At 38.2% G+C, this 25,741-nt stretch overlaps 1 protein-coding gene across 4 annotated transcripts in view; it reads left to right on the forward strand.

The window, feature by feature from the left end:
• The window catches only part of SUGCT (succinyl-CoA:glutarate-CoA transferase), a 348,860-nt gene that overhangs the window by 47,930 nt on the left and 275,189 nt on the right, over nt 1-25,741 (forward strand). For all 4 annotated transcript variants that reach the window (XM_048297399.1, XM_048297381.1, XM_048297389.1 and 1 more), the window contains exons 8-9: nt 700-843; nt 20,899-20,994. In XM_048297399.1, coding sequence (XP_048153356.1) covers nt 700-843; nt 20,899-20,994 — 240 coding nt within the window. The remainder of the gene's footprint in view (nt 1-699; nt 844-20,898; nt 20,995-25,741) is intronic.

Below are 25,741 nucleotides of genomic sequence, written 5' to 3' on the forward strand. Positions count from 1 at the left end.
TCCCTGGGTCTTCTTTTTTACCCTTTTAAAATATGGGGGTTATGTTTCCCTTTTTCCAGTCAGTGGGAACTTCTTTGGACTACCATGACTTCTCAAATAAGGTGGATAGTGGCTTAGCCATTCCCACTGCCAAATCCCTTGGGTCCTGCAGATGTATGTCATCAGGTCCAATGGATTATGCACCTTCAGGTTCCTTAGATGGTCTTAAACCTGATCTTTTCCTACAGCGTGTGGTTCTATGTTGTTGCCTCTCCAACAGATATTGGGATGGTTGAAGCCCCCCATGAGGACCAGGGCTTGTGAATGCGAGGCCACTGCAATCTGTCTATAGAGGGCCCCATCCACTCCATCTCCCTGGATGGGCACGTGCATCAGGACTGAAACGTTACCTGCAATTGCCCTCTCCGTGCTCTCATTCAGCCCTTCATCCATCCCCAGTGAAACTGTATGTGCTCCAGCTGGTCACTGACATAGAGGGAAACACTGCCTCCTGGTCTCCTCTGCCTGTCCTTCCTAAAGAGCCTATACACCTCCATTCCAACACTCCAGTCACAGGAGTCATTCCACCATGTCTCTGTCAAGCCAATAAGATCCCAGCCCTGCACAATCATATTGTCTCTGCTTGTTTTCCTGCTTTTAATTTTTTCTTTGTTTATTGTTTTGTCTTGTTTCATTTTGGGGTGTTTTCTTTTTCTTTAGGATGGTGAGCCAGTTAGACCAGGAGTAGCAATGACAGACCTTGCTACTGGGTTGTACACATATGGAGCAATTATGGCTGGTTTACTTCAGAGGTATAAGACGGGAAAAGGACTACACATTGACTGCAATCTCTTGTCAACTCAGGTAAGGGTTGTAAAAAAATTGCTTTTTGTTGTGTAGATGTTTGAACCTAATACTATTTGGTTATAAACTAATGTGCATTAGTTAATATAACTAATGACAACAATAATGACAGTAATGACATTAGTGATCATTCTCTTAACCTGCCACCCTGGTAGTGACCATTTTATATGACATGGTTATTGTTACTACTGCACTAAGTTTGGTTTTCGCTTTTTACAAAGGACTGCCATGCTCTTTCAAAGCACGGGTTAATCGAGGTTTATAATATCTCTGAGATTGTAACAGTTGTAGTGAGTAATTTGAGACAGACAAGCCTAAAGTGGTGAAACCAATGTTGAAAGGAAGGCTTTGGCACTGGGTAATGTTACTTTTAGAGCGACTGAATAACTTGTGCAAAATCACCCAGAGTAATAAAGTATCACCCAAGTTTCAAAGTAATGTAATCTGGGGGGAGCTGCCTTGTGGCTCTGGGAGTTAAAGAATGAGGTAGATTAGAAGATGCAGCATTTTTCCTAGACGTTAAAGGCAAAGTTGTTTTGATCATGAAAGATATACCATATACTACAAACAATGAGAATTTTAACTCTTCTTTGAATATTTAAACATCACTGGTGCAATGATTTATAATTTCTAAAAAGCAAGTGACATCGGTATGAGGTGCATATGATCAGATGGTATGTTGTCTTGCTGATGTAGGTACTTGCTGATATCAACTGGGTATATGATACAGAGGAATTTTTGTTTATGTTTTAAAATGTACGTAAAAATTGTATGCAGTCCTAATTAAAGTGACTACAGTGCTCCATTGTTTTCATCTTTATTCAATTGTATTTTTCTTCACATAATACCTGTCAGTACAGTTGAGAAATGACAGTGCCCATTGTGCTAAAAGTTGGCCCAGGTGTGAGCAAGAGGTTGGACACCTATACTCTTGTATTATAACAATGATTGAGACTAATGATTGAGGTTGCTCTTGTTTTAGTGCCTACTGCTTTTGTCTGAATAACTACTGAAATCAGAAAGGAGGGGAAATCCTTGCTTAAATAAATAAAGAACTTTTCATTTGTTTCAGAACAAGTGTTTGTAAGAACTGAAATTAATTATACTTAAATATATTCATAAATGTATCTGTATTGGAATAATATTTAGAAAAAAAGCAGTTTAGAAAAATATTTTAAATGTGTATTAAATGCTTATTAAGTATTTTATATATATATGGATGTAGTGGGGTTTTATGTTTAAGGTATTGTAGTGTTATATATTATGGCAACTGCTCCTTGATCTTTTAATTTCTAATTTTATTAAAAATACTTCTGAAAATTTTTATTAATTTCCAGAGTAATCTGGGGGGAGGAAGGGGGGTGTTTAACTCCTTGTTCCACTGGTTTTTGGCTTTTTTTTAAATGTAGTTTTCTTGATTATTATTAGGTATTTTATCAAATGCTGAAAGCAAGAAGAGTTGAAGTTAGGTGTTTCTGTAGCTCTCTTATTTCAGCCTGTTTTGTTACCTCATTTGCCTTCATAATCTTTTTCCTTAATTAGGGTAGATTTGTCTATGCACAGAACTGTTCTTATATTGCAAAATTTCCATCTGAACTTCCACATCATCGTCCTTTAGGCCGCTCACTGGCATAAACAAGAAAGAGATTGAAGACTTGGATAGATGTTAGTGAACAAAGCATGTGACATGGTGTTTGTCTTCTACATGATTCGTTGAAGCAGTGCTAAATGGTCAAGGAAAAGCTCAGTAGTTTTTCGGGTTTTTTTAAACATAAACCGCTTCCCTGCTTGTTATCAAAGTACAGTTATCTAAAAGTTATTAAGACGTAATTCCATAAATGCACACTCTCATTGAAAAATAAATGTTTTTATTTACTTCATTGTGGGGTAAATGAAATTCAAATAAGTTGGTATATTGGAACAGAGTATGGGTAAAAGATGTTATTCAGAAAAGAGCTCTTTTAGGGGTTTAGATAATCTGATTGCCTCAGTCCAAATTAATTTTAGGGTGTTGGCCCAAGACTGTAATGAGAACATCTATTAAATTGGAAGAAGTGTTTATGGATGAGGTTCTAAAGTACAAAAAATAAAAGCATGTGATCAATCCCATTAAAAAAATGTGTTAAAATGAATGAAGAAAAACCTAAGTTGCAGCTGAGTCTGTCTCAGACAGAACATGTAGTTTGTTGGTTCATTTTCTTTCCTTTTGTAAAACTGGTGGTTACTTTTAAGTTTTTAAGGATCAGTGCCTCTACTAAGAAACAGTAGTACAAAGCTGAAAATTAATGTAAATAAATAAATTATTCTTGCAATACTTCTGATGGTAGTGAGTTTTTTTAAACGAGTTTAGACAATTACTGTGATATGATCAGGGTCTTTAAAGATACATGTTTCCAAAGAGATTTTGGTTTTATGTCCCAACTAAATATCTAAAGCTAGCTTTTCCTCATGTGATGAATGTTCAAAAAGAAGACCTTTTGAAGTTTCTCATGGATGCTGCCAAAAAAATAAGGAACCTAAAGTTTTAGACTTTCAGTTTATTAGGTTCTTGTTGCTGTTGGTTAATGGTAGGATCTAGAGGTCAAACAGAGACATCGTGAAAACTTTTCCTTCAGCTTGAGATTCACTGAAGTGTAGTCATTTTTCATGAGAAAAAAAGGAATCTTCTATGTGTGCTGAACCATCCTATTTATAGTGTTGTGACAGCAGGGTCTTGTATGAAACTTCTTGGTTTTGCCAGCATTTCATGCACTGAGCTAATACAGCAGTGTGCTTGGACCTTTTGTCCATCCCTTCCTCTGAACGGAAAATTGCAAACCTGGCCAATACACGTCTTCATTGTTCAGTGTTGATGACTTTGACTATGTCAGAAAGGAATGAAAACTCCAGGGGTTAAGTCACTCAGGTAATTAGAAAATCTTGAAAACTGCTTGGTTTGTTTTATAGCAGAAAGCCCAGCATTTTAACGTCCATCTGTGTCCGTACTATCACTTTTCTGCATGCCTTGTAGAGGATTTAAATTTTTTTTTGCAGAGGGGAGGGCTGGAGAATGCTTTTGATACTAATTTCCTGCACAGACATGCAAATAACAAAGAGCATTGAAATGAATTCAACTGCCAACAAAACTGATCTGAAGCTTTTTAAAGAACTAACCCACTGACTGGCAAGTTAGTTTCGTATTTGTGATATGTGTAGAACCAAATTATAAGTGAGATCCTGTTCTCTGAAGAAATATTTTTTTGTGTTTTAAACACTTACTACTACCAAAGAAGATTTCTTTCCCCACAACAAAATAGGATTCTAGGATTTTTTTGAACAAGCAATATGGTAACTCTTAGGATGTGGTTTTGCAGTGAGCAGAAACTTTTTTATCTCTCATCTATAAACTTTTAACCCATGTCATATGATTCCTTTGAAATTTTTGACTTTTAGATGATTCACAGTTGTCAGCTCCAGACCTTTCAGCATCTAAATAGTGTCCTTTAGATGATACTGGTAAATAAGAAGGAAGTGGGGTTTGGATTTGGTTCCAATTACGCAATTGTGCCTTTTCTTCTGTTGTGGCTTAAAAAAATCTCTTGGAAGTTTTAGTATCCTTCCTGTATTTAATTACAACCAGGCTCCAACAAATACTGTAATAGGCTTGTTTCGTTTGGATTAAAAATCTGCAAGAAATGTTTTGCATTTAACATTTATGCAATTTTGAAGTATATTTTTTCCCAGATTCCATAGACAGAATAATGTGGTTAATATTGTTTGTATAACATGATTGTTCATCAGACACTTCTCTGCTTCTAATTACTATGTTTTAGTTTGTGTTTGCTGTAGCAAACACTTAATCTTCTGAAAATATTGAACTGACTCTAGAAAAACCTAGAAAATTGGTATAAATTATTTTTATTATTTCATTTTTGTGCTTAATTTAACTGTTAATTTACTGAGGGAATGATGAGGGTAAGAAGCTATTAGTTTTTGTTTCTGCATCACATTTTCCCAAGATCATTCTGTTTAAGGCTTATCTATTTAAGGTGCTTTCAGTGCTATCTATTCAGGGCTTTCATGGCATGTCTTTTAGCAATTATTGAGTATAGGTGAAACTGGTAGCCGTTGCATACTGCCTCTAGGACATACATGACATGATAGAATCCCTGAGCAGTAAGTTGTGTGGAAATATCAATCTTGGAACTTAAATACTGCTCAGGTGTCTTGACTGTATCTTGTTGCCTCTCCGCTTGCTGAGAGTCATGAGTTGACTGAATACCAAAAGAAAATCGTCTTTTTTAGAGGTTATTGCTTCTGGTGATTTTGGAGGCCAGCTATGAGGACTGTTACACAGTTGTCTTGTTTTTGGGTATGGTTTGAATAAGTGGGTTTTTTACAAGCTTATAAAGCATCATCTTTGAAAAACATTGTATTCTTAATCTCCATCATAATAAAAAATTGAGCATGTGATGTATAGAGATGTCATCTTTTTCACTGTATAGCTCTCATATGGAAAAATAACAAAATCTGAATTAAAGTGAACATTTCTTTAAACATATACTGCACTTTAAACACTTCTTGGCCTGTATTCTTGACAATTTCCATTGCGGACAGCCATATAACTAAGAACAGAACTTATCCCTCTGGGTTTTAAGCAGCCAAAATTTGATTGAATAGACCAGAAGACCATACTAACATGACAGTAACTCAATTTAATATTGGCCTCTGTGGAATGTGTGTTATAATTTCTAATGATTAGTTATGCAGTCATTGGTACAACATCCTCCAACTGGATCTTGGTTTTATTTAGTGGCTTTCTTTACTCTGTAAATAGAGTACATATTCAAATTGCAAGGGCATTTCTTCTTTCTGCTACCTGACTGTAAATTCTGTCTTTTTGTCTTTGTTACCATTGCTTGTGTGCTAAAGAAACCAAGCCTGAATGAGTTGCAGCTTCATTTTCCTGTGTTGATCTGCCTCTGTCATTAATTAGAGAAAGACTAGAAAGGAGATAGAAAAAATATGCCCTTTATTACTAAAAAAAACCAAAAATGGCTGCCTAGAGCGGGTAGGGGAGAGAGTTTGAAGACTAAGGAAGACATTTCTTTTAATGAGTTTTTAATTTAGATGACCTTTAAATAAGGGTATAATCTTGGAAATGGAATCAAGATGTTTATTACTAGCAGATCAGATTTCAGAATCATGCTGAGTACTAGGAGAAGGATAACCTGAGTAACTGAAAAGAAAGGGGAAAGATTTAAGCAACTGGTAGCAGAACAAATACATTTAGTGTACCCTAAAATCTCACCTGAATCTCACTTTCTAAACTCATAGAAGCTTTCAGAACTCATTCTATAAGTTCATCAAATTAGGATAGAGCCTTTCAACACATTATGCTCCATTTATTTATGTAAACAACAAGTAAAAGGGTTGTAACTTGATGGAAGAGGTTTCAATTTTATGTCATGGAAAATCTTATGTTAGCAAGACAGCGGATTTTTATGTGCTGTTGAACCTCTGGAAATCTAATAAACCTTAACAAGCGTGGCATTTTTGGGTATGCTGATAGAACTCTAACTAAGGTTTCAACACTGCTTAGTTTGATTACTTCTGATAACTCTCATTAAATTTTCTCCGTAGATTATAATTTATAAAAAAAAGGTGAAGTAAAGGATGATGCTAGAACACATTTGAAATAATGACTTCCTTTGGTCTGACAAGGTCCTGCTGCCAGAATTTCTCTTTGTATTCAGCACAGTATTGTTTCTGTATTCAGTATTGGTTTTGGCTAATCAGTTAGATTGCAAACTCTTTAGAGAAGTGACATGTGATCAGGCCAAAAGTAATAATTTATTACTTATTATGTTATAGTGAAAGCTATAAAAAATGTGTTCAGGCTCTAGTTTAGGACTTCAAAAACAGGTATCCATTAAACTGCTGGAAAATCATAGAACTATCAAGGTTGAAAGAGACCCTTAAGATCATGAAGTCCAGTTGTCAACCCAGAACTGCCACTGTAACTGCTAAACCCCTGAACCACATCACCCAGATCCAGACACCTCTTAGATGTCTCCAGGGATGGTGACTCCACCCTGGACAACTTATCTGAATGCCTACCCTGACCACCCTAATGCTAATTTTTTTTCCTAGTATCTTATCTGAATCTCCCTGTCTCAGCTTAAGGCCATTTCCTCTGGTCCGCTCACTGCAGGCACAGCAGAAGAGACCAGTCCCCACCTCACTACAGCCTCCTTTCAGGTAGTTGTAGAGGGCAATGAGGTCCCTCCTGAGCCTGCTCTTCTGGAGCATAAACAACCCCAGCCCCCTCAGCCATTCCTCATAAAACATGTGTTCCAGACCTTTCACAAGCCTTGTTGCCCTTCCTTGGACGTGCTCCAGCACCTCAATGTCCTTTCTAGAGTGAAAGGCCCAGAAAGGAGCACACTCAAGGTGTGGCCTCACCAGTGCCGAGTACACGAGGGTGATCACTGCCCTGGTGCTGCTGGCTGCACTGTTCTTCACAGAGGCCAGGATGCCATTGATCTTCTTGGCCACCTGGGCACACTGCTGGCTCATGTTGAGCCAACTGTTAACCAGAACCCCCAGGTCCCCTTCTGCTGAACAGCTCTTGAGCCTCTCCTCCCCAAGCTTGTAGGGCTGCATGGGGTTGCTGGGACCCGAGTGCAGGACCCTGCACTTCCCCTTTGTCCTCATGCTGTTGTCCTCAGCACATCAATCAAGCCTGCCCAGGTTTCTCTGCAAAGCCTTCCTACTCTTGAGCAGATCAATACTCCCACCCAGCTTAATGTCTTCTGTAAATTTACTGAGGGTGCCCTGAATCCCCAGGTCCGGATCACTAATAAAGATATCAAACAGGGACCAACCCCAAAACTGAGCCCCGGGGAACACTGCTAGTGACCCACCACCAGGTGGATTTAGTTCCATTCACCACAACTCTCTGGGCCTGGCCATCCAGCCAGGTTTCTACCTGCCGAAGAGTCCGCCCATCCAAGCCGTGAGCAGCCAGTTTTTCTAAGAAGATGCTGTGGGAGACTCTGTCAAATGCATTACTGAAGTCTAGCAAGAGTATATGCACAGCCTTTCCCTCATCTAGTAAGTGGGTCACTTGGTCATAGAAGATGAGATTGGTCAAGCAGGACTTGCCTTTCATAATGCATGTTGGCTGGGCTTGATCCCCTGATTGTCCTTCATGTGCCATGTAATGGCACTCAGGGTGATCTCTTCCATAACGTTGATTGGAACTGAGGTCAGGCTGACAGACCTGTAGTTCCCTAAATCATACTTCAGATGCTTCTTGTAGATTGGCTTTACATTTGCTAATGTTTACATTTGCTAATCAATGCAACCATCGATGTGAGTGTCTAGTCAGAGTTATTTTCAGTATATATTTATATATATATATATATATGCGTATTCAGTAAAAATGCCTTGCTTTGCTTTGAATGAATTTTGTAGTACTAGATTTCCCTGATAAATATATTTGAAGTTACTTTTATTCTAGTGTCCTCTGTGATAAAACACTTTGGGGCTTTTTTGGCACTACTTAAATATTTTTGTAGATTGATTAAAGAATAATTACCTTCTCCAGGGTATCATTTACAATGTTGCCACTATTTAAAAAGCATTATGTAGAAGTGCCAGATTTTGACTCCAGACTCACTGGTAATACTCAAGTGAAATAAAACTTTGGACCACTTTTCTCTGACTTGCATGCTGTGTAACAGCTTAGTAGATGAACTACATCTGCAATGTGGACAGCATTAAAGTACTCAAAAGAGCGTTATGGGCATTGCTTAATGCTGCAGAGGCACAGAAATTATAATCTTGAAACATCCTATTTCAAACATTTCATTCAATTGAATGGATTTATTTCTTGTGTCATCCCTGTAGTGCATTAGCACCTAATGGGTGGTGAATGGAGATTGTCAGTGTTAGAACTAAAGCCATTGTTGTTCTGCCAAGCCAATACTGTAATGAATGGGAGATTTTGCTGTGATAATGAGATAATATTTGCACATTTCTCACACAACCAAACAGACATGAGTTGTTTCTGTATGTGCTTCCCTATGTATCAAATAAAAAGTCTAAAAATCTACCTGTTTGCGCTGCTGCAGCACAAGCTGTTGAAATTACTATTATATTTTATTTTTGTATTTGTTCACTACAGATAAGATGAAAATGACATTGTCAGTAGACAAATACACCTAAAATTCTTTTTTCCATGCAAGTATTAATGCTGACAAATGTGGAGACAAAAAAGATGAGTGCTGTAAATGGTTAGACGTATGCATATTTTCATTGTAAATGGCGCTGTTCCTAATCCTAAGATCAAAAGTTAAAAGTGCCTTAATACAGCTTGTTTTGGATGTTGACAGCTTTCCATGACAAGTCCTTATTACTGATAAAATAAAAAAATAGTATCCTTCACAAAGTGTATGTAGCATCCAATTTGGAGTCTCTGGATACTACACTATTGCAAACAAGAAAAATTACTGTAGTTATTCTGATGGCTGTCTTCACAGGTAATTAAATTTTATATGAGCAAAATCTGTTTGTCTTTATCGTATTTTTATGCCTTCTTGTTTCCATTCTCAGCTGTCAAATATAGCTACTATTTTTAGAGCAGAAAAGAATCATTTAGGTTGGAAAAGAACTTTCAGATCATCAAGTAACTCAGCACTGCCAAGTCCACCACTAAAGCATGCCCCTAAGTGCCACATCTTCTAAATACCTCCAGATAGTGACTCCACCACTTCCCTGGGCAGCCTGGGTCAGTGGCTGACTGCCCTTTCTGTGAAAAAATGTTTCCTAGTATCTAATCTAAACCTCCTGGGTTTAGAGGTCTTTTTCTCTTTTCCTATCACTTGTTGCCTGGGAGAAGAGACTGGCCCCCTACTTCACTATAGCCTCCTTTCAGGAAGTTGTAGAGACCAATAAGGGTCATCTCTGAGCCTCCTTTTTTCCAGTCTGAGCAATGCAAGCTCCCACAGCTGCTTCTCATAAGACTCGTGCTCCAGATCTTTCACCAGCTTCATTGCCCTTCTCTGGATGCGCTTCAGCACGTCAATGTCTTTCTCGTAGTGAGGGACCCAAAACCGAACATAGGATTTGAGGCCGCACCAGTTCTGATTATAAAGCACTGCCCTGGTCCTGCTGGCCACACTATTCTTGATACAGGCCAGGATGCCATGGACCTTCTTGGCTGCCTGGGCACACACCGGCTCATGTTCAGCTGCTGTCAACTAAGGAGTTTTTGCAGCTTAGGATAAGGTGAAGGGGGTTTTCCCCTCGTGTGCTGAAAAAAGGAAGCCTGGAGGTCAAAGCTGCAACCACTCTTGGAAGGCAGCAATCCCTGCTGAGATACACAAAAAGAAGGGGTAGAGCTCCTCACCCAAGGGAGCTTTCCTCCTGTTGCTGGAATGAAGGCACGAAGGCAAAGGCAAAGAAGAAAGAGAGGAGACTCTCCGTATGTGTTCCACACAGGCTTATTGCGGTGGAAAGACAGGGATGAAAAGCCCAATTTTTCACAGGGTCCAGGGATTTTATACTGACTACAGAATAGGTGGGGAAAGGGATCTCAGCCAGTGGGGTAAACACAAGCAGTTGGGGTTGACAGCAAGGGAACCAAGGGGGACAACACATAGGAGGGACTTAGGGAAGGATCCAATGGGGCGTGGAGGAACAAAGAACTTTCTAGAACTGATACATATTAAACAAGGGATATGAATATGCACAACTTCATACATAAAACAGGGAGGGGAAAACCTTAACCAATCAGGGGAAAACATGCAAACAGCAGAACAAAGGAATTTTGGGTTCTCACCGTGACTGCAAAGTTATATACTAAACTTGGGTTGCTGACCACCACAGCTTCTTGTCTGAATTCTCCTCAGGAGGCAGTGGCTGGAGCCACTTGCACCACCACAATTGGCCAACACCCCCAGTTACTCTTCCACTGGACAGCTTTCCAGCCATTGTGCCCCCATCCTGTAGTGCTGCCTGAGGCTGTTTTGGCCCAAGTGCAGGATCCATCAGTTCTTGTTGAACATCATGCCAGCAGCTTTGGCCCATTGATCCAGCCTGTCCAGGTATCGCTGCAAAGCCTTCCTGCCCTCCAGAAGATCATCACTGCTGGTCAACTTGGTGTCACCTGAAAACTGACTGAGGGTGATTCAGTCACCTTGTCCAGTGTATTGCTAAGATGTTAAACAGAACTGGCCCAAATACTGAGCCCTGGGGAACTAGTGACTGGCTGGATGTAGCGCCATTCACCACTACTCTCTCGGCCCAGCCATCCAGCCAGTTTTTTTTCCAGTGAAGAGCGCGCCCATCGGAGCCATGAGCACAAGAAGGGTGTGCGAAAATGTCAAAGGCTTTACTAAAGTCCAGGTAGATAACATCCATAGCCTTTCCCTCATCCACTAAGTGAGTTGCCTTGCCATAGAAGATCAGGTTGGTCAAGTAGGACCTGCCTTTCATAAATCTATACTAGCTGGGCCTGATCCCCTGGTTGTCAGGCATGTGCGGCATGATGATCCTATGCCTGAACCTTTAGGTGCTCCTTCCTGTAGAATATACAGCCTTCCTAGACTCCTTTGTCCTACAGGACTTCTTCCCAAGGGAGTCTCTCAACCAGTCTCCTAAACAGGCCAAAGTCTGCCCTCTGGAATTCCAAGGTAACAGTTCTCCTGACTGCCCTCTCCTTCTGTCTGCAAGAATTAAAAATTCTATCATTTCATGATTGCTATGCTCAAGACAGCCTTCCACCCCCACACAGAAGTCCTTCTCTGTTCACAAACAACGGGTCCAGAGGACCCTTTCCCTAGTTGGCTCTCACCAAGTGCATCAGGAAGTCATCTTCCATACACTCCAGAGACCTCCTAGACTATTTCCTCTTTGTTGTGTTGTATTTTCAAGACATCTATTTAGTATGTTGAAGTCCCTCATGGGAACAAGGGATGGCAATTGTGAGACTACTCGCAGCTGCTCATAGAATATTCCATCTGCCTTTTATCCTGGTTGGTTGATGTCTGCCCTGTTGGCCTTGATTCTTACCCTTGAGTACTCAACCTTATCTTCACTATAATTCAGCTCTAGAAAATCAAGACACAAAATGTGTTATAGTGTTAGAGGAACCTGTATACGATGTAGCAGAATAAACTTTTTGTAAGTTGAATTTTGCCTGGACTTAGTAAAGCTGTACGAAATACAGAACACAATGCATTTAATATTTCAATGCATATATAGTCTTTCTTCAGAGATGTAGTGAGTTCAATCTTTAACCAGGCGAAAACACCAATTAAGTGTAGTGGTTTGGTTCAAAATATCCATTAATTAATTATTTTCCTTCTGTGAGATAAGAATTAGGAGAAAGCAAAGCAGGCACAAAACTTAAAAGAATATGAAGAAGTTTAACAGATCTAAAAGAAAGAAAAAAAAGTCAGACTAAACCTTCAGAACACTTCTCTTCACCCCACCTTTCTCCCTTCTCCCACTGACAACGTAAAAAAGACAACCCTTGAGATTTTCGGTTTACCACCTCTATAATAATCTTTTCCAGTTCACTTAGGGAGAGGAGTCTCTCTTGCTCATGCTATGGAGACATCTCCACAAGAAACAATTCTCTCATGGCTTCAATGTCACAGCATGACAGCTGCCCGGGTTGGTTCTCTGCTTGCATGTGAAGGACCCTTCCCTCGACTTACAGCTTTCCCCACAACTGTTTTTGAGGGTCCAATCTTGAGCTAATGAGGTACCATTTTAAGGTTGAGCTGTTCAGAAACAAAGGTTCTCTTCACCTATCTCTGGGAGCATCTTCAGCTCCAGGAACAGAGGCCCTCCTCCTCCCCTGGGAGCAAGGGTCTTCATCACTTTCATCTCTCTCTGTTCAAGCTTCTCATCAAATCACAGCTACTTCAACATTTGCTTATTTCAGCACAAGTACTTTTGCTCATCATTGCAGTTTGAACACTCCACCCCCCATGCTTCATGAAATTACAATGGCTACTCTGATGTATCATAGTCCATCACCATAGCTTTACAACAGAATTTCAGCTTCTAGACTTGAAGCATCTCCTCTTTCTCCTCTTTCGGGATTTCAGCTCTTCCTTCTTCACTGACTTTGGTGTCTTTATGGTGTTTTCTTCACATGCCTTCACCTTTCCCTTTCCTTTGACTTGGGAGGGGATTGATGTCTGCAGGCTTCATCTGCTCTGGAGGAATCTTATAGCACTAAAAGGGTTAATCTCCCCTGGGCCCCGCAGCTGGAATTCGCTTATCGCTTATCTTTGCTGAGTGGTGGCCTGAGATGAATTTTTGGCCGCACTGGAGGGGGGCGGCCGGCCTGGCCAAGCCACCCCGCAGGGCCGCCTGCATGGACCAGGGCTGCGGGTGGAACAGGCCCACACAGCCCTGGGGGCGGCCACCTTCCAGCCAGCCCAGCCCGCACTGAGTGGGCCGTGCCGGGTGTCCAGCCGCAGAAGCACCACGCGTCCCCAGTTACCTGTCCAAAAGCCAGAAGCAAGAGAAAGCTTTCCCAGGGCTTGTTGGTTCTTAAATGTGGATCACAGAGGAGTGTCAAGCTTCTTAAGTGGCTTAAAAAAGTTGCCAATATTCAAACTAACCAGTTGATTGGTTCTGTTGGGTCATAGAGGAAGCTGTAAGCACCTGTTTGCAAGAGAATCACTTCTGTGGCTGAAGCTCTCTTTACTAAAAACCCAAACTATGCTAAATCATGACAAGAGAGAATAAAGTCTTAAGGGAATAATTGTAGAAGTTTATGGCTAAAGTTGTCTTACATGTCTGTTATTGACGTGTGATTTCATTTGTTAGAACACTGCCAAAGTTTTAATTGTTTTGGCTGAATTATCCTTGTCATGGAAAAGGGATTGTTTTCAAAGTTACTTTTAAAATGATTCATCTGTTTCCAGGATCATGTTATGGGAAAACACACTGATAGGCTTTTAAATTTATTTATTTATTTTCTTCCTGAGAAACCCAGTGCCTTCAGTTTTTGAATTTTGCACAGGGTATACAGACTAACTTTGGAGTTCTTTGTATTTTTAGTGCTAATATTCTCCTTAGTAGTTTTTTTTTTTAAGTAAGAGGTTCCTTAGAGATATTCCTGTGTAATTATGAAGCTGAAACAAGATTTTTCAGTGATTTTCAGAAAAAAACAACCTAGTATTTTATTGCAATCAAGAAAATGAAATTTTTTCTTCCTTTTAGAATGTGTCTTTCTTCAACTGGGGTTCATTTAAAAGAATTTTTTTGTTTGTTTCCTTTTCCTCTTTAATGCTAGTGCTGTCTAATAGCTTCAATGGTCACGATTTTTATTTCTGATCCTCCGCCTAAAATTCATCTGAGTGTGTAGAAGTTTATTTGTTGTTTGTTTGTTTGCCAGTTTAATTGGGGACTGAGGAGAGATAGGAATCCATTTAATGTGTACTTACTCTTGAAACTGTGTGCTGAATAGTACATACTTTTAAAATTACAAGTCCTACTTCTGTTAGTTGTATCAATCTTTGCTATTGTTAATACTAATTGTATCTTAATCAGGAGCAGATCTCCATGCTGCGGGAAGCACAGAAGCATTCATTCTGGTGTTTTATAAGCTCTAAATATCTCATGAAAAATAATTCGTAGATCAGTTGTATTTTGTTGTTGCATTTCACTGAACGTAGCAGTTCTCTGTGATGCAAATGCATTGTGTTTTTGAAGATGCCTCAGTTTCTCTATTTATGTAGTCTAAACTTTTTTTTAATAAAGCAAAAGGTGTTATCAGCCATCATTTTCAGGCAAAAAAAGTATTTACACAACTGTGTACCTTAAAGTCTGTTTTGCTCTTGTTATCTGCCTTAACCTCTGAGAATTCATGTTCTAGGTAAGGTTTTCAAATACATTACGTTTTATTTTCTTATTGCATGGTTTGTGTTTTTTTATTGTTTCAATTAACATCTCCTAGCACATCTTCTGTGTGACTGTGATTTGCTGTGTGCTATTGGTCAGGTGGCTAACTCGAATCAGCAAATCCCCCATGCTGCATGTCTTTGCTGGCACGGATTTGGGTACCTGCCTGTGTCTGGTTGGAAGGCACTAAAACTATAGGAGACCTGTTTTAAAATTGTAGTTATTTGTCATTAAAGATTTGGCTATATCTTAACAAGATTGTACTTGTGGCTAGGATTATGCCATTTACTGATACTTCAGTGCCAGGAGTTTTCTTTTGTGAAGGGTGAATTCATGATAATTTCCTGGAGGTTTGCATTAAAAGAAACTGGTGTCACTGAGTAGAAAACACTTTTTAGCTGGAGCACAGTGTTCATAACATGACCACAGACATTCTTCTGAAATTGTCTTTAATAGTAAGCCTTGGCCTATGTGATAGTAGTCTTACTTTTTTTAGTTAAATTTGCAGGCCAGACCTGCTGCCTTGATGTAGGGACACTGATGAAGTAGTAAAATCTTTCTCCTTTGTGGGCAGTGGCTTTGCTGTGTATTTGTAGGTGGGAATGTCTGCCCTGCCTAGAGGTGTATGTCACTGTTGAACTGATTTTTAGCTTCTGCAGATCTCTCGGCTTCGGGCTAGATGGGTGGCCCTTACAAGCCTGAATAAGGTGATGTTTGTTGAGAGCTCCTGGGAATGCTGTGGTTTCCTGCTGGACCCTGTGTGATGGGCTGCCTTGAGTTGTGGCAGCTCTCTTGCCTCTGCACAAGACTGTGGTTCCTGCTGCCCAGTTCATTCTTGCAGGAGTTTGAAACACAATTCCCTGTCAAAAAACAGATAGAACACCATTGTTCACTGTGGTACAGTGCCACATCCTGAAACAGTTGGGTCAATGTTTAGGAATTGCATAATTATCTGGAAGAGTGGGGGTTTCCTTGTAGAGATAGGAGTTTTGGGTTTTGATGTGGATTTTTGGGTTTTTTTGGATAAGGCAAAAATGGCTCAAGGAGCAAGAGCTGAGTCACTTCATGCACATGTCCATGGAAGCAGCTTCAATAAGGGCAACAGGGAATAATTGCAAAAGTGAAATTAGTCAAACTTAAATGTTTGCAGTATCAAAATATTTGTTGCAGCATGGAAAAGGGAAAACATAAACCAGTAAAATCAGTCATTAGGTAAATACTAGCATAGGATCCATGATTTTAAGAGAGCTTTTTTACTGGGCACCAAATGTGGATTTTGATCTTATGTTCACATTTTTCTCATGTAAAGATTTTTTTAACATGTCACCAGAAGTATGGAAAAGGTGTAAGTGGAAGATTATTGGCCTCTGCACAACAGAAGGCAATGGAATTTTCTAGAATGATTTTTTCCTACAAAGCTGTAAATTAATAATTGTGTTATTACTTCTGTAGTATGGCATAAAATAAGTTACCTATGCCATTGTAAATTGCTTGAGTCTCAAAGTTCGTAAGAGTCTACACGCCTGCTTTAAGAAAAAGGAAACAAAGAACGAGACAGAAATAAATTAACTTGGCTTAGAGTCAAAGCATTGTTAATACATGTGGCAGGATAGCAGACACAAAATTGGAGGGAGAAGAAAAAAAGAATATAATTAAAATGTTATTTTCTCCTCTTTCCAGTTACCTGTCTTCTTTTGTTATTCATATACACTTGTTGAAATTGCACGTGAATGATTGATTGACTCAGCGACTTCATTGTAATAAATTATGTTTGATGTGCTCTCTTGAAAAAAATCTTTTGAAATTCTGTCTCTTTTCTTTGTCTGCTGACCTTGTGGCTTTTAATATCTTGTTTCCCATCTGCCTGATTCCGTCATAATCTGAGCATAACTTTTCAGACCTTAATGCAGCTCTCTTTTTGTTCTGATTTAAGTAAGTCTGTAACACAAGTATGGGATTTGGCCATCAACAGTAATATTAGAAAGGAATGTTGAAATGTGTGTTCCCTTTAATGATGTGAAATAAAGAAATGCTTATCTGTAGATATTTGATAATACATATTTACAGTGCATAGATCTGTCTCTACAAGCAAATGAATACAGAGATGTCTGTATCATTGTATTATATCTGCTTTAATGTTACAAGTTCAAAGGTTACTTTTAAGGATTATTTCTTAATTAAAGGAGAAAAGAAATGGGTCTATAAGGTTTCAGGAAAGCAGTTTAAAATCTAGATTTAAAATTACTTAGCTGAATATGTCATATGGATGTACCCAAACTCCAGTTTGAGAGATTTATTTTATTACAGATATTTCTACTGCAAGAAGTGTCTCTAGCAATGAGGCCCTGTGTCTTGAATTACAGGGGAATTTGGAGAAATCGATTTACATTGTTACAAACATTTTTTTTCTAAGGGATATAATGTCTGTAAAATGTTCATTTGGGATATCTTTTTTTTGCCAATAGTTCAGCAGTTTGCTTAACAGCTGTAAGATATAGGTAAATAAATTCTTTGTGTTCTTTATTAATGACATAAAGTGTATATGCCAAAAAGTTTTTTTGCACAGTGCCTTTTTAGGGGGATTAAATCTTCAGAGAAACTAAAGAGAATGAACTGAGCCAGGAAGAGAGGAAAGGGAAAAGTGTGGTAGTCCTGGGAAGTCTATGACGGTTTCATGGGACAGTAGAAACAGAATCATCTTCTAAGTTTGCTGAACTCATCAGAGAGTTATTATGAATGTGGCAAAAGGCCACAGAGTTCACTCAACTGTGTATTTTTACACAAAACACAAAACACTGATGTATTTACTTTGATGTAACCTATATAAGTTTATTTGTTTGGTGATGATACTACGGTTACTGCTAGTAATTCATTTTGTCTGGCTAATTCGTCTATGAATAAGGTACCTAAATCAGAGAAGGAAGTCAAAGAAAGCCAAAAGCTTTTTACCTTCATGATTTGTTGAAAAAACAGTAATAAGCAAACCAGTTTTGTAGGTTACATAGGCATATGCATTCAAGCAAGTGATCAGTACATTGACTGAAATGGAATTATTCTTCATACTAAGTATGAAGTATGAAGAGACCTTGATATAGTCTGCGCAACTGTTAGTTCCAACATTGCCATCTTTACTAAGCTCTGACTTCCCTGGCTTTTTCAGTCTCTTGCTACTGAAACAAGTCAGAAGCAGATGCCTTAGTGGTGAAATTTCAATATCTAGCAAGCATTATGTTTTAATCCCTTTTTCCCTAGTGTACTGTGAACAAGTGCTTTGGAGAAATCTAGATGTGTGGTTTTTTCTATTACTGAAAATACTACATTCTTCTTATCAGGGAAGCTGAAGCAATTTGCAACACTGTGTTAGGAAGATATATTTTTAGGGATAAAAGTTTTTTGTGAAGAATTTTGCTTATGAAACTCCAACCCCTATTTCTATAGCATAAAATGTAGAAACAAATGGATGGAATGAAATCTTGGCTTGATTACATTCAATATCAATATTTTGGGATTTCTGTCTCACTAGGTTTTAATTCACTGTGTGTAGGTTAAGGGGGTTCTGGGGTCCTGTCGGGACGGCCGGACGTAGACGGTGACGGATGGAGACGAGAGATCTCTATAGGCAGGTCTTGGGACACAGTCTGTTTATTGTAAAAGGCGTGGGTATTGGGGCACTGCTCAGAGCTGGTCGACTCAGCTCTGAGCAGGCCCAAGAGAGCAAGAGAGTAAACAGGTGAGAGTGTAAGAGCAAGAGTAAGAGCAAGAGTAGAAGTGGAAGAGAGAGAATGAATAGAAGAGAGAGAATGTCTGAAATCCTGGTTACAATACAATAAATCATCTTCTGTACTGAATATTCTAATTGTCACTAACCAATCTAATACAAGATACAAATCCTATAGCATTTACATACAGCCTATAAGAGTTCTTATATTACCATAGAGTGTTACATCTTAACTTCTAAAAACTACTCTTTGGACCCCTTCTGCTGAGCTAGTAGGGTCTGCTCTGACCCTTGGACCTGTTTGCAAGCAGAGGGTATTGTTCCATCAAGAGGGGATTACTTCAGTGGCCATACCATTGTTTTCTAGTTGTTCAGTAACTAAGACCTGGTATTTCAAAAGTGGCTTTCATTTCGATGTTGCCTGTAGTTTTCATATTCCCAAAATCTTTTGTCAGGCAATCATATTTCCAAGGCTTTCCTGTTTCATCTTCCCCAACAACTGTGTCCTTCCCAGGGTTAAGTTTGATATAGCATTTCCTGTACAGAAAATGGGGAAAGTTAAATGTATATTCATGGTCTTTAGAAGTAAAAGCTGGTTGTAATGGATGCATCTCACCTGTCGGTGAAATTTGTGTGTAGTGTGGCAGCTGTGTAGGGTTGCATACAAATACAGAAGAATATCTAATGAATAATATTTCATCATCACTGCAGAGCCATTTGGGGTGGTTGTGAGTGTGACCCCAAACTGAAAAATGGCAGGAATGATGGGTCAAGGCTATGTGTTACTAATAAATGACACACTCTTGTAACTCATTAACTCTCTCTCTCTAATCATGTTGTGTTTCATTCTATATTGCTGAGGGAAGTTGCAAACTAGGGAAAAAAAGTTCTTTCTACATACTCCTAGTTCCATTTCCTTAACTGCTGAGATTTTCCTGGGGACCAAAGGACAGACGTGATTCAATATTTTAGCCAAATTAAGTGACACTGGGCTATAGAAAGCTGGAGCTGAAATCCAGCTACAAAATGCTTTACAACAGTACTCAGGAATAAGGAATTTTATTTGTAGTTCGTATATACAAATATCATTTTTGTCAGTTAGTTAGACTCTTATTTGCTGTATATTTTCTTAGGTTTCCTGCTGTACTAAATCACTGCATCCATGATTTACAGTTAAATATTTTCTTTAAATGTTACAGTGACACATTCACATTGTCTTTTCAGAATATATGGAGAAAGAAGAAGAAAATGAAATTACTTTTGTTTCCTGGGAATTCTGATATAATTCACATATTGGAATATGAATGGTGGACTCTAAATTAATTGCGTGTTTTGTTGTAGATTAGTCTGATTAGTAGGTACAAAATAGTATACACTCTTTGATCATCAAAGCAAATTTCTTTCATCTAATGGGTGAAATATGGAGAAAATAATATTTTTGGAAAAAAATGTTCACATGGTCTACTGTTTAGGCAAGCACTTGCATCTTACTGGTGCAGCTAGTTAACAGAATAAAAGAAAAGTCTTGTGTCTGATGAAGTAGTGATAACCTTCCATGGTAATATAACGCTTGTTATATTGGTGTTACTTGGCTTCAGATATTGTCACACAGTGTATTATCTCAAAGAACTAAGAATAAAGAATCTGCCATAGATTATAACAGAACCACTGATTTCCATGCATTACTGCATCACAAATGTTCTTTTTGCTAAGATATAATCATACTTACAAAATATATATTAAGACTCTTACATTCTGGTTCCTAAGTTAGCATGCTGTATTTTCCTCAAAGTTAATATTTTTCCAGTTCTGTCTGACTAATAACTTGCTAAATCTCTCCTTATCTTCTAAAGACAGGTGATTTATCAAGGCCCACCACTTAATTAATATTACAGAACATGTGGGGAGCTGAAGAATTCAGAAATATTTTTCATAGCTTGGACATGTAAAATGAGAAGCATAGGAGAAAACAAAAAGATAATCTTGTAACTGAGAAAAAGTCTGTGATTTAAGCATGGAAATGAGGTTCAGGAAATGGTGAGTTCTCTCCCACAAATCCATCATGCTTCCCACTAGGCTTCAGACAAGACACTTCTGCTGCTAACCATTCTGCAAAATATTTAGGGTGACTCTCTCTTATCTCTCAGGGTAGTTTAATGCTACACGTGTCCAGCATTACTGGTGTTATGGGGAATGTATTAATTTTTGAGTTTATTGAGTTGTACTTAAATGAGCACTTCTGTGATATAGCTGTAGCTTGAGTTTTTCTCATAGTAACAAGTATACAAAACATATAATAACTAAAGGATACTTTTGTGACATAAATTTGTGAACTTATGTGTCTGAAGCACATAGAAAGAAATCTCAGAGAAGTTGTCAGTGAAGTTTCAGCTTTCCTCAATACTATACTTTTTTTCCATTTTCAGGTTGCATGTCTCACTCATGTAGCAGCTAATTACCTTAATTGCAAAATTGAAGCAAAACGCTGGGGTACTGCTCATGGGAGTATTGTTCCATATCAGGTAAGCAGAAAGCATTAGGGTTTTTTTCCCTTAGAATTAATTATTTTATGTATTATGAGATTGAGAACTGACTTTTCCCATGACCTGTAGTCTGTAATGTGTCTGTGTCTAGGTATGACAAGGTTCTGTTGTTCATTGTCATTTCTGCATTTTGCATATTTCTTCGTCAGCAGTAGATTAGTAACAGAACACTGAAATAGATCAAAGGTGTTTGCTGAAACTGGATGACTTTAAAGCTAGCATGATGACTTGATTAGTTTTCACCCAACAGAGAAACCTTTTTTTTTAAGGGTTACCTGACTTCCATTCCGTACCAGTTATAAACTGAGATATTTCAATCTTTTCCCTCTGAATTTTGGTGGTTTTGTCTTGTGGGTCTACAAGAGCAGCCTAAATGGCCAAGATAATCTGACAGTGCTACATATTTGTAATTGTCTATTGATTTTGCTACAAATCACTTCCTCAGTGAGACAACAGGTCGACAAAAGGAATTAACCAGAACTCAGATTTCCTCAGCAGAATTCATACTCTGCTACATCTAATGAAGGGTTGACATTCCTTAAAATAACATGACCTTCATCATATAAACAAGCACAGGAAAAAAAATCTCACTTCAAGTTTTATCTTACTTTTGACCAGTGTGGTAAACTCTTCTAGTAAACAAAAAATTTGTTCTTTTCTAGCTGTTCATTTTGTGTTCTTTGATGGAGGTCATGCCTTTATGGAGACTTGAGCATATATTTAAATTTTAAAAAATCTATTCTTTATTTCATATTTTTTGGCATTTCTTATCAAATAGTCATGTTTGAACCTAGCTAGGCAGAGCCTGTATTTCTTAATTTATGTCCAGAGTCCTTTGAGTCTTGAAAGAGACAGTTTCCAGAATTTGTCTGGGAGAACTGCACCTAAACATTGCTGAGTTTCTTTATTCTCTCCTTTTTTAGAGAAAAAGAGGGAAATTTAGTGTACAGTCTTTCCAGTGGTGACGATTGTGGTGATCATAATTGAAAGATTTTCTGCTTGTGACCATAAAATCTGAAGCAAAAATTTTCCACTATTATGCAGAACTCTCTCACTACCTAGTGACAACCAGGCCTCCTCAGGTCTAAAACCAAAATGAGTTGGTTTTGTAAGGACTAAGTCTACTTGATCTAGGAGACTTTTTCCAATACTCGTACTGCATCATCAACTGTCTTGTTACAAATTAGCTACAACAAATGGCAAATTGTCTCAGATCAATGGGGAGGTGTTGTGGCTCTTTCAGCAAGAATGGGTTTAGTCCTGCAGTATTCTTGTCTCCAGTGCTACTGGTGTAGCAATATGGGTGTGTTTTCTAGAACCAGCTCTGCATGACCCCAGTGTAACCAAGCATCCATTACACAAGTATTTACATTCTGCTGTGTTTCTGTGATACGACCTTTGGGTGCAAGCCTTTTTGAACTTTAGTACTTTGAAAGTGTAAAACAGATCTGAAGTATCTGAAGTTTGTATAAGCAAACCCAAAAACCTTACTAAACAAAATGTTTTATCTTCACCATACGGCATTTGGCTGAATAACTGAAACTTGCATTCTTTTATGTCCTTTTGGCCTTTGTTTTTCCACAGTCAAAATGAAAAGCATACATTGAGTATCCTTTGTTTCTTTTTTCATAGACAGCTATTTAGGTCTAGGAGATTGTTTTGGGTGTTTTTTTATTTACTCTAGATTAGTCATTATGAAAATAACTATTTTTTGGAAAAAAATCCTAATAAAACTATGGTTCCTGTGTTTCTGTATGCTGTTTCTGTAGTAGGTATTAGAAATATTACCTCAATATTATAAATGATTTTAATCTCAATTTTCTTGTTCATAAACCAATAATTAGGCTGGACTTTTTATGGGTGGAGTTGTGTGTGTATGTATTTATGGCTTAACATTGCATCAGCTTGCATGGTTGCAATTCTGATTGTAACCGTAAGAATATTTTGGGTTTTAGAGTTTTTTTTTCCTTTACTAACCTATACTTAGATTGAAAAGCTCTTCATAAACTTGAATTAACCCTCACTATTGCTATTGTACTAGTTTTACAGTTTCTCCCACAGCTCATTTGTAATATAGTAATTTGTAATATAGAACAGATCTCTGAAACCTGAACTTCATTCCTCATTCTAATATTGAATATACTGCCTTTTGCTTACTAAGCTAATGACTGTCACAACACTGATTTTTATAAATTTTTTTTTTTGTTTCAAGATATTTCATGCAAGTGAACTGCAGTTTGTTCAAATAATGAAAAACACATTTCAGAAAACTGAATTTCTATAAATTTCACAACAATTAGGTGGTAGCAAACTATTGGTTGTTTTTTCACATGTCCTTTCTTTTCTTTTCTTTTCTTTTCCTGTATTTTGAGTGTTTATACAGGTAATAAATTATGAAGTGATACAGAGTATACAATTCTGTAAAAAGTGTCAGATTATGTTAAATCATGGAAGATTGGGTAGACATGAGATCATCATATAGATATTAAAAAGGCAAAATCAAAATAACTTACATCATCGTTCAGTGTGAGAGATGTCTGATCAGAGTCACAATAGAGCACTGACCAAAACAATAAAAACCCTGTTAAAAGCATCGTAAATATGTACATAAAAAGTACTTTTTTTTACTTACAATTGTTACAATAAGTGTTCTGTATTGAATGCTATGGTAGCTTTTATTTCACTGAGCTTCAGCTGAATGAGTTTGTTCAAAATATCTTTGCAAATGGCTCTATTCTATTTACAAGGTCAAATTTACCTTTGACTGTATCTCTGTTATTTCACTGAATTTCCCTATTGCTTCTTGACTGAAAAACTAGCAACATAATTTGTCCCTGAATGTGTTCTCTAGATTGACCTTTATTACTTTTCTTTGTATTTTAGAACATAAAAATTAAGCATTAATGGGAAGATGGGTTTTCTCCTTCCTGAAACAATTAACATCATTGAAAATCTATTTATGGTTCGATCTGAGGTGTTACGTTTGGTATGCAAGGGCTTTCATATTCTTAAGGTTTTTCTCCTTTTCTGACAATGTGCTGACTTTGTGACATGATCATCTGAAATGTCTGAGTTTTCAGTTCTGTGCATTCATTACCAGAACCCAGAGGAAAGGATTCGAACGTCTTTTGAGTATGCAATGTCTCCCAGGGTTCCTGTAAAACTAACTGTAAAGATTTACCATGGATTTTTAATAGAGGTGAAATTTGCAATGTGCTACAGAGATGAAGTACTCTAGATTCTTATCAGCCTGTCCTGGGGTGACTTTATGATGCTGTGTCCCCTATAACCTGCTCTATGCCAGACATGAATCCTGTGCCTTCCTGTGTCTTTAAGCTGGGTCCAGGAGAGGGGGAGAGAAGAAGCCAAGTGAATTCTTCAGGACGATTTTGTGCTCAAGGACACATACACTCCCCTGTGTTCTTACAGCTGCGGAGCTGAGGAAGCACCTTCGTGCTTTTACCCAGTTTTCAGATCTGTTTCTCAGGAGAGAGACGGAGAGTTAAAATTCTTTGCTTTTTAGTTAGCCTGCTAGCTGAGGCAAGAAAGTTTTTTCCCTGGGAGTTTGGCTTCTTCTTCTTTTCTTCTGGACTGTTCAGCAACACCAGAACATCACCAGGAGGCCCTACACCACGGCCCAGGGAGGCAGGGGGCGCCAAGCTGCAGCCCAGCTCCAGAGAGAGCAAAGCCACACCCACAGAAAGGACTCAGGTTTTCTCCACAGTGAGAGGTTTTATTATTTGACATTATTCATTCTTTTTTTTTGGTGCCTGCATGCACTCTGCTTGTTAAATAAATAGGTTTTTTTCACTTTCCTCCTAGGAATTTCTTTCTGAACCTGGTGGGGGAGGGGCTGCTGAAATCTGCCTTCTATTAGAGGATACGTTCATTTCGAAGGTTTCCTCCAAATTTGTCTCAAACTGGGACACAGCCAAAATCAGAAATAGTTTTTTGAGTCCTGAAACCTTCATAAGAAATTACGTACTTTGAGCATATCTGCTGTTTAATCAGAGCAATGTAGCTTGAATAGGTCACTCCTGTGATAGTTCATGTAATCAAATCCCAATTTGTTTGGTTTCAAGTGTTAAAACACAAACCTCGAGTTCTGGGCTGTATCTCAAAAATAATTAGTACAATTTTTTAAAAACAGTTTCTATAATGAGACACCTTGTTTAGCAACAGCTGCTCCATGATTATCCAGAGGAAATCAGGGCTTAAAAGCATCCGGTTTACATAATTGTGCTGAAAAGTAAAGTTCTTACTGTCTTCCACTTGGGGTGATAAGGTCTTTCCTCATTCTAGAGGTTTCAGCAATGTAGCGCTCTTGCCTGTACCTTGCATGAGATCAGGACATTCACATTTTCATCTTTCAATTGGCCCACTTGGAATTCATTGTCCCAAGAAAGTCTATCTAATTGGAATGTTTACAGGATGTTTCCTGTGGCAGCTTATCACCCTTGCCATCAGACACCCTGGGCAACTAGACAGTACTTTCAGAGGCAAACTTTCAGAAAAAGGTATAGGGCTGTTTCCTCTCAGGCCATAATGACTGAAGCCTATTTAGAAAACTGAGAAACCATGTTCTTGCAGATATCTAATGAATATTATAGTATTTTTGTTACAGATTTGTTCCTAAGACTCACAGGGTTTTCTGAAGTATAGTTCACTATATTTTCAGAATGTGAAAAGGGCACAGCCATTCTGAATGGAAGTTGAAAACATGAGA

This window comes from Corvus hawaiiensis, chromosome 1 (assembly GCF_020740725.1).
Source record: "Corvus hawaiiensis isolate bCorHaw1 chromosome 1, bCorHaw1.pri.cur, whole genome shotgun sequence".
NCBI classification, from domain to species: Eukaryota; Metazoa; Chordata; class Aves; order Passeriformes; family Corvidae; genus Corvus; species Corvus hawaiiensis.